General features: G+C 38.1%; 1 protein-coding gene across 1 annotated transcript; it reads left to right on the forward strand.

Moving 5' to 3' along the window:
• Nucleotides 1-712: 712 nt before the first annotated feature.
• LOC135773419 (extracellular calcium-sensing receptor-like) lies at nt 713-5,267 on the forward strand. The gene is made up of 6 exons (XM_065282972.1): nt 713-980; nt 1,222-1,513; nt 1,607-2,413; nt 2,539-2,763; nt 4,149-4,272; nt 4,354-5,267. The coding sequence occupies exons 1-6, from the start codon at nt 760-762 to the stop codon at nt 5,265-5,267; spliced, it is 2,583 nt and encodes an 860-aa protein (XP_065139044.1). The 5' UTR covers nt 713-759.
• The last annotated feature ends 3,859 nt before the right edge of the window (nt 5,268-9,126 follow it).

Below are 9,126 nucleotides of genomic sequence, written 5' to 3' on the forward strand. Positions count from 1 at the left end.
TCTCCCTCATGTTGATCTAAACCTGTATGAGTTTCTTTACTCTGTTGAACACAAAAAAAGACATTTGGATAAATTATGGTACCACAAAGTTGGCGGTACCCATTGACTTCCATAGTATTTTTTTTCCTACTATAGAAGTCAATGGGTACCAACAACTTTGTTGGATGGTTATCATCATTTATCAAAATATCTTCTTTTGTGTTCAACAGAATAAACAAATCAACAAACTCTGATATGTGACCATACTGTAAATGTAAATCTAGGAATACACTGCCATCTACAGGACAACCTAGAAATAAACCTGGTCTACACAATTCACCTGGGCAGCATGATATGCAGTATGAGTCAAAAGTTTGTACCTTGTTTAAAAAAAAATTCTACAAAACAATAAATTAATCTCAACTATGATATAGCACAAAATATGATCAAAGTAGAACATTTCCACTATACTGTATATGTACTATTCATTCACAACACAGGTCACACATTTTAAGTTGAAAGGGTGACTTATTTTAACTTTAATGACTTACAGTGATCAGATGATCAGTACTACAATAAATGGGAAATTACACAACAACAAACATGAGGTTTAACTACTGTAAAATGTCATTCTATAAACCACATTAAAGAAGATAAAGAATAAAGAGATTTCCTGGGAGGCCTACTTGGCACCGCCTGCTGCTTCAAAGCAACACCCCATACAGTTCAATCCTTATTATAAATAACTGGGACAAATGCATGAGCTGGTAATAAAGAGAGATGTGGATCACTTTACATATATGTCTGTACCTGTCCTTTAACTGCATGTCTGTCGCTTCCGTGGTCAGTTCAAGCACTTGTCGGCTTCAGGGACACTTCAAGCTGAATGGGATGTATCAGGACGGAGACCTTGTCATTGGAGGCTTGTTTGAAGTTCACTTTCTCACAGTGTTTCCAGAGCTGAGCTTTAGATCCGAGCCACAACCACCATACTGTGAGAAGTGAGTCTGGGGACAAAGGAAATAAGAACAAGTGTGAAAGACCAATTTAAAGAGACTAAACAAAAAAGCTGAATTATTTACATTTTTTAAAGAATTGCATGTTTGTCAGTGTTAATTTGCTAAACTGTCTTCGGAAATACAGAAACAAACGTGTGCATTTAAAACAGATTCTAAATATCAAAAGAGATTGTAAAAAAAAAAACCAGTACAGCAATATAAAATGTATCTTGTTCTTTTCTAGATTTGATATGGCAAGCTTTCAGCAGGCACTGACTATGGTTTTTGCATTAGAGGAAATCAATAAAAATCCTCGTCTGCTGCCGAACATCACCCTGGGTTATTACATTTATGACAACTGTGTCAAGCTTGGAGTGTCATTTCGTGCTGCCACAGCTTTGATAAGTGGGACACAGGAGTCCTTCTCCAACCTTAACTGTACTGGACCACCACCAGTGATAGGAATTGTGGGGGATCCAGGATCCACTCACTCCATTGCAATTTCCAGTGTACTGGGCCTGTTTCGAGTGCCCATGGTAAAATTAAACATTTCTGAAAGATAAAAACTCATTTATGTACTAACATTATTTTGCAGTACTAAAGATGCATTTGCTGTCTATTTTTTTAAGGTTAGCTACTTTGCCACCTGCTCCTGTTTGAGTGACAGGAAGAAATATCCCTCCTTCTTCAGAACTATCCCCAGTGATGCCTTTCAGGTTCGAGCTATGGTTCAGATCTTAACACATTTTGGATGGACCTGGGTTGGTCTTATCTATAGTGATGATGATTATGGCATCTATGCTGCTCAGTCCTTCTACCAAGATGTGCAGCTGTTTGGAGGCTGTGTTGGCTTTTCTGAAATTCTGCCCCGTGATAACAATCACAGAGATATTCAGCGCATAGTAAAAGTGATTCAGACCTCTACAGCTAAAGTTGTGGTGGTTTTCTCCACTGAAGCCTATCTGTTACCTTTAATGGATGAAGTGGCATTGCAAAATGTGACAGGGAAGCAGTGGATTGCAAGTGAAGCTTGGACCAGCTCTCCTGTATTCCACACTCAGCGTCTTCTGCCCTTCCTGGGTGGCACACTGGGCATCGCCATCCGCCGTGGAGAAATCCAGGGACTTCATGATTTTTTGTACTATCTCCGTCCTGACAATGATCCAAAAAACAATATGGTGAGAATATTTTGGGAGAACATGTTTGGGTGCAAGTTTGAGATTGGAGACAAAGAAAAACTATGTACAGGGCAAGAGGATCTCAGCAACACAAACACAGCATACACTGATGTATCAGAACTGAGGGCCTCATATAATGTGTACAAAGCAGTTTATGCCCTGGCACATGCACTTCATGATCTGATGCAGTGTCAGGAGGGGAGAGGACCATTCAGTGACAACACCTGTGCGGACGTAACAAACCTGCAGCCCTGGCAGGTGAGATTTACAAGTTAAGAAACAAAGCAATACAAATAAATTACATGTTCTAACATAGGAAATATTTTAAGTTTTCATGCAATACAAAAATATATATTACACCTGTCTCCTATGTTGCTAAGCAGGTGGTTCATTACCTACAGAAAGTAAACTTCACCACAGGTTTTGGGGACCATGTGTCATTTGATAAGAATGGAGATGCTCTGGCCATCTATGATGTGATGAACTGGCACCGAGCTGATGGGTCAATAAAGGTCAGCAGAGTCGGTGTGGTGGTTGAAGGGGCCTCAGTAGGGAAGGTGCTCACACTGGATGAAGATGCATTATACTGGAACTTTGAGACAAGAAAAGTAATCACCAATGCATGTTAATGTCACCCTATGTCAGATATATACTAAAATAACACAAAGCTATAAAATGATCACTGAGAATGTATTGATTACACTAAACAGAAAGTTGGTGAATGCTATTATTGCCAGGCCTGAACATCTATGTGTCTTATAAATAAATACCTTAGTTAATCAGTTAATCATAATTTTTAATAGTATGTCTAACATACAATAGATCTTGTGCCCCCTTAATCCCCATGGTCTGTGTGTGCATGTTTTGTCGTGTAATCCTTTGTGCATATACAGATAAAAACAATTAAAAGGATTACTTTATTTTCTTTAAAAACTTTAATAATACTTTAATAATTTACTCATCATCATGTTATCCAAAATGTTGATGCATTTCTTTGTTCAGTCGAGAAGAAATTACGTTTTTAAAGAAAAACATTCCAGGATTTTTCTCAATTTAATAGACTTTATTGGACCCAACAGTTACAGTTTTAAAGCAGCTTCAAAGAGTCTTATCTAGCCAAATGATAGTCATTTTCAGCTAAAAAAAAGTACTTTTAAATCACAGCTTCTCGCCTTGCACCAGCCGTGTGACGTGCCAGCCATGACGTATGTGAAACTACCACCCCAGTGTTTGTAAGTGTGGAGAAAGAGGACCGTTCTGACATTGTTTTATGTGGAATTATATTAATTAATGTCTTTGTGTCAGTTAATGGTTCACAAATGTAACGCATGACCTTTTGACATGCTTAAGCAATTATGTGAGGTCGCACTGGTGCATCACACAGCTGGTGCAAGACGAGAAGTTGTGGTTTAAAAGTGCATATTGCCAAAAATGACAATTGTTTTGCTAGATAAAAAAGAATCTTGACCAAACAAAGAAAGACTTCAACATTTTGGATGACATGGGGTTGAGAAAATTATGTAAGTTATAAGTGGAGCAGTGGCGACTCGTGAATGCTCATCCAAGGGGCGCTAATTCAAAATAAGTGTTCGGAGTGTCATGTGTGTGGTTCCCTTTTCCAAAATATGTGTTCTGCGTGTTTTGTCAAAATAAGTGGCTGCTGCACACGCGTCAAAACCGTTTATGATAAAAGAGATGCTCACGTTCACACAATACACGCAAGACACTCCCTTATCAGTAAACACTTATTTTGGCATGACACATGATGCACACAGGATCTCTCAAAGCACAGAACACATTTTGAAAAAAGGCAAACTTCGCATCGAGCGCCCTTGAAAAAAGAAGTCACTGGCTGCCACTGAAGTGGAGTAATCCTTTAATACAAAATCATGAAACATAAATGCACAGTGAGGGATGTTACATAAACATTCAGTGTGCAACTGATACACCACATGCTTGCCTGCATGTACATAACAGTTGATGTATCCTTCAGCCTCCACGGTCTGTGTGTAGTGAGAGCTGCCCACCAGGGACCAGACGAGCCAGGAGGAAAGGCCTTCCTGTCTGCTGTTTTGACTGCCTGCCATGTGCAGATGGAGAGATTTCTAATACAACAGGTAAAAAAATGTATACCCTATTTCAAAACTTTTTAAATGTATAATTAATAAAAAAAAAAAATTCTACTCTGTTTCTCCTAGATGCAAACGAGTGCACATTGTGTCCAGATGAGTTTTGGTCCAATCCAGAAAAAAATCACTGCATCCCTAAAGAAGTGGAGTTTTTGTCCTATGAGGAACCTCTGGGCATCTCCCTGACCACTGCTTCTCTACTCGGCACCTGCTTCTGTGCTGTTGTCATGATCATTTTTGCTCATCACCGCAACACTCCTATAGTGCGCGCCAATAATTCAGAACTCAGCTTCCTGTTGCTGCTGTCACTCAAACTTTGTTTCCTGTGTGTGCTGCTGTTTATTGGCCGACCACAGTTGTGGACGTGTCAGTTAAGACATGCTGTGTTTGGCATTAGCTTTGTTTTGTGCGTCTCCAGCATTCTGGTCAAGACTATGGTGGTAATAGCCGTGTTTAAGTCATCTCGACCAGAGGGTAAAGGTGCTATGAAATGGTTTGGAGCAGCCCAACAAAGAGGTACCGTTTTGGTCCTAACTGCCCTCCAAGTGGCAATATGTGTTGTCTGGCTGTCAACTGCATCTCCAACACCTCATAAAAACAGTCAGTATGTCAGCTCCAAAATCGTTTATGAATGTGCTATTGGTTCAGTGGCTGGATTCGCTGTGCTGCTGGGCTACATTGGGTTTCTGGCAGCTGTGAGCTTCATGTTAGCTTTTTTGGCAAGGAATCTTCCAGATAGTTTTAATGAAGCAAAGTTTATTACTTTTAGTATGTTGATCTTTTGTGCTGTATGGATCACATTTGTTCCAGCTTATGTCAGCTCACCAGGGAAATATGCAGTGGCTGTGGAGATTTTTGCCATCTTGGCATCCAGTTTTGGATTACTGGTGGCCATATTTGCCCCAAAATGCTACATCATCCTCTTACATCCAGAGAGAAACACTAAAAAAGCTGTCATGGGTCGAGAGATGTCCAAGAAATAACTGTGTGTTATGTTTTTACAAGTTGTTTTTACAAACCAGTGAATTTTAAACCTGTAAATCGTACCCTTCCATGCAAACAGAAAACTTTGTAATGCTTGTTGTACTTTGTTATCATCTTAATAAATTATCCTTCATTGGTTCATAATACAGTTTGTATTTCTTTGATTTTGGCACATGACATATGATGAAGATCTCAGATACAAAACCCTTTAAGTGTGACTCTTTTCACGGACAGGGTTTAGATTAATCCAGGAAAAAGCCGTAGGGGCTGCTTACACTTGGTATTAAGATGTGTTTTCATCGATCGGATCACAAGTGAACGAGAGAGACACATCACGTTTACACCTGGTATTTAAATCCGTCTCTTTTGTCCACTTTCGACCGTTTTTGTCCTGAATACTGTGAGGGGGCGGTCTGTCAAGATGGTGGGCGAGTCTCTCTGCTGTCATTCAAACGCAAGTGGAATTAATTATGAGTTTACATGGATGCAAACTAATATTATGTCGGAGTCAGCTGCCTGTTTAGCAAGTAAACATGCTGCACAGAGTTTTGTACGTGTGTATGTTAGCAGAAGGTCTGTTCACGGTCATTTGATATATTGTATGTTTATATTATTGTATTATATTGCTGGCATTTGTTTAAACTGGTGGGGAAAGAGTTAAAAAGCATCTTTAAAGGAAATGGAAAAAATCAAAACACAGCTTTTTTGTTTTCTGATCTGTAGCTGGAAAACGAATATGGAATCAATGAACATAGTTCTGACACTGACCAAAAAATAAACAGAACCTAAAAAACAATATACTAATAAAACTATTTATATACTATTTATATAAAAAAACAGTAATAAACTGTGACATCCTCTTTCAATTCACTATTTCCTGGTTCAGCTAAACAGTAAACACTATGGGGCGGTTTCCTGGACAGGGATTAGACTAGTCCTAGACTTAAATGAATGTGTCCAAACTGAAAACAACTTGCACTGACATAGCTTAAAATCCATCAATGCCTTTTGTTTTGCCGCAAAATGCACACCAGTAATGTTTTTAGTAAGGCATGTTTGGTAAAACTATTTATATTTCCTAATTAAACTAAGCCCTAGTCCTGGTTTAAGATAATCCATGTCCGGGAAACCACCCCTATAAATCAATAAGGAAGGGTGATAGTGATCATTTGATTGTACAATATGTTATCCTACTAAGACATTAAATAGAGACAGAGCGCAGCGCGTCATAACCTGAAAACCACGCCCACCGGGGGGAAAACAATCCAACCGTCTCCATTGACTTTGTATTGCGAGAGGCCGCCTCCTTATCATTTCTGGCAAAACAAAAAACAGAATAATACCTAAAAGCTGCTGTGTGACATGGTGAACCCAGAAATAAGTTTTTATAAGCTGTCGAGCCGTAAAACCCAGCCTTTAAGGAGAAAAAAGTGGATCGCCGACTACGTTTCCGCCTAGTGGACGCAGTTCTACTGATAGCAGTACTATGAAAAGTTGCCTGTTTCCACTTTTGTGTCTTTAAACGCTTGTTTTTTTTAGGTCGACAGCTTAAAAAATAACTTATTTCTGGGTTTTTGGCTTGTTAGCTGTACACCTTGTCACACAGCAGCTTTTAAAGACCCGCCCCATTCTACTTCTGATTGGCTAGTTTATTAGTTTGGTTGAGAGTTCCTCTCATACTATTTGTAGGCGAACTGCGAAGGCATGAACTCAAACTGATTTTATTAATATATATTATTATCAGTTATTACTCTCTCTGCAAAAATAATTTGCAGTCAATGCCACACGCCGGAAATGCCGGAAAACTTTAAGCCCTGTAACTTCATGCTAACTCATGCTAGCTTCATGTTAACTTAATGCTTACTTCATGTTAGCTTCATGCTTAATCATACTAACTTCATGTTAGCTTCATGCAAGCCTCATGCTAACTTCATGCTAAATCATGCCAGCTTCATGTTAGCTTTATGCTAAATCAGGTCAGCTTCATGCTAACTTCATGCTAACGCATGCTAACTTCATGCTAATTTATGCTAGCTTCATGATAAACCATGTTAACTTCATGCTAAATCATGCTAAATCATTCTACCTTCATGCTAAATCATGTTAGCTTCATGTTAAATTCAAGCTACTACAGTATGCTACTAGCTTGAATTTAGCATGACGCTAATGCTAGCTTTATGTTAGCTTTGCTAAATCATGTTAGCTTCATGTTAAATCATGCTAACTTCATGCTAAATGATGTTAACTTCATGTTAGCTTCATGGTAAATGATGTTAGCTTCATGTTAAATCATGCTAAATCATAATAGCTTCATGATAAATCATGCTAGTTTCATGATAAATCATACTAGCTTCATGCTAACTCATGCTAGCTTCATGCTAACTCATGATAGCTTCATGTTAACTCATGCTAGCTTCATGCTAACTTCACGCTAAATCATGCTAGCTTCATGCTAAATCATATTAGCTTCATGCTAAATCATGCTGTGACACCGTCACACAACAAACATGTTGTACAGCTAGCTTGAATTTAGCATAAGGCTAATGCTAGCTTTATGTTAGCTTTGCTAAATCATGTTAGCTTCATGTTAAATCATGCTAACTTCATGCTAAATGATGCTAGCTTCATGCTAAATCATGCTAGCTTCATGTTAACTCATGCTAGCTTCATGCTAACTTCACGCTAACTCATGCTAGCTTCACGTTAACTCATGCTAGCTTCATGTTAACTCATGCTAGCTTCATGCTAACTCATGCTAGCTTCATGCTTACTTCACGTTAAATCATGCTAGCTTCATGCTTAATCATGTTAGCTTCATGCTTACTTCACGTTAAATCATGCTAGCTTCATGTTAAATAATGTTAGCTTCATGTTAAATCATGTTAGCTTCATGCTAAATCATGTTGGCTTAATGTTTACTTCATGCTAAATCATGCTAGCTTTATGCCAGCTTCATGGTAACTCATGATAAATCATGTTAGCTTCATGCTAGCTTCATGCTAAATTATGTTTAGAGCCCGACCGATATGCATTTTTTGGGGCCGATACAGATATTAGGGAGTGAAAAAACACTGATAACGATATATCGGCTGATATTCTTTATGTGTATATTATAGTACAGTACACATATACTACAGTATATTATACTACAGCAGGCTACTGTACATATAATACACTATATACATTAACAGAATATACTATATATAAATACTTTTTTTGCAATGATCACTCACAAATGTGGTGATCAAACACTTAAAATGACGTGACAAAGATATGTAATATAGGCAGGTGTGTTTTACAAGTTAACAATAAACTTTATTATCCAAAATGATTCTGATATAAGTGCACAAAACAGTAAACTTGACTAAGTATAAATAACTTTAAAACACAAACAAAACAAAATACATATAACTTAAATGATTGTCAGTTTTGACGAGAATAATTTTTTATTGGGCTTATTTTGAAAATGGAAACTTATAAAGTCATTGTTTATTTGCTTTACAGTAAGTTATGTACTTCACAAATTAATTAGAAACTTACTGTTAAGACGACAATGCTTTACTGACAACATAATGATGTAGGCTTATGTTTAATGTACTGCACAACGTTTTTATGACGCGAACCCACAGTGTTCTGCCGGTACTTTAAACTTTTATAAAACTAAAGCGTCTGCTCTCCGCCTCTTTAATTTAACGAGGGTGTAAATTTGCGCGAGCCTATATAATCAATTGCTTTGAAATGAGTGTCACAGGGTGACTTTTATAGAGTGGAACCGAAATTGGCGAAACTTGGTTCCGCTCGAAGATGGTTTCGCCCAGGCCGCATTCGACGATGCACTCTCTCACTTCCTGGTTTCCA

This window comes from Paramisgurnus dabryanus, chromosome 9 (genome assembly GCF_030506205.2).
Source record: "Paramisgurnus dabryanus chromosome 9, PD_genome_1.1, whole genome shotgun sequence".
Taxonomy (NCBI): Eukaryota; Metazoa; Chordata; class Actinopteri; order Cypriniformes; family Cobitidae; genus Paramisgurnus; species Paramisgurnus dabryanus.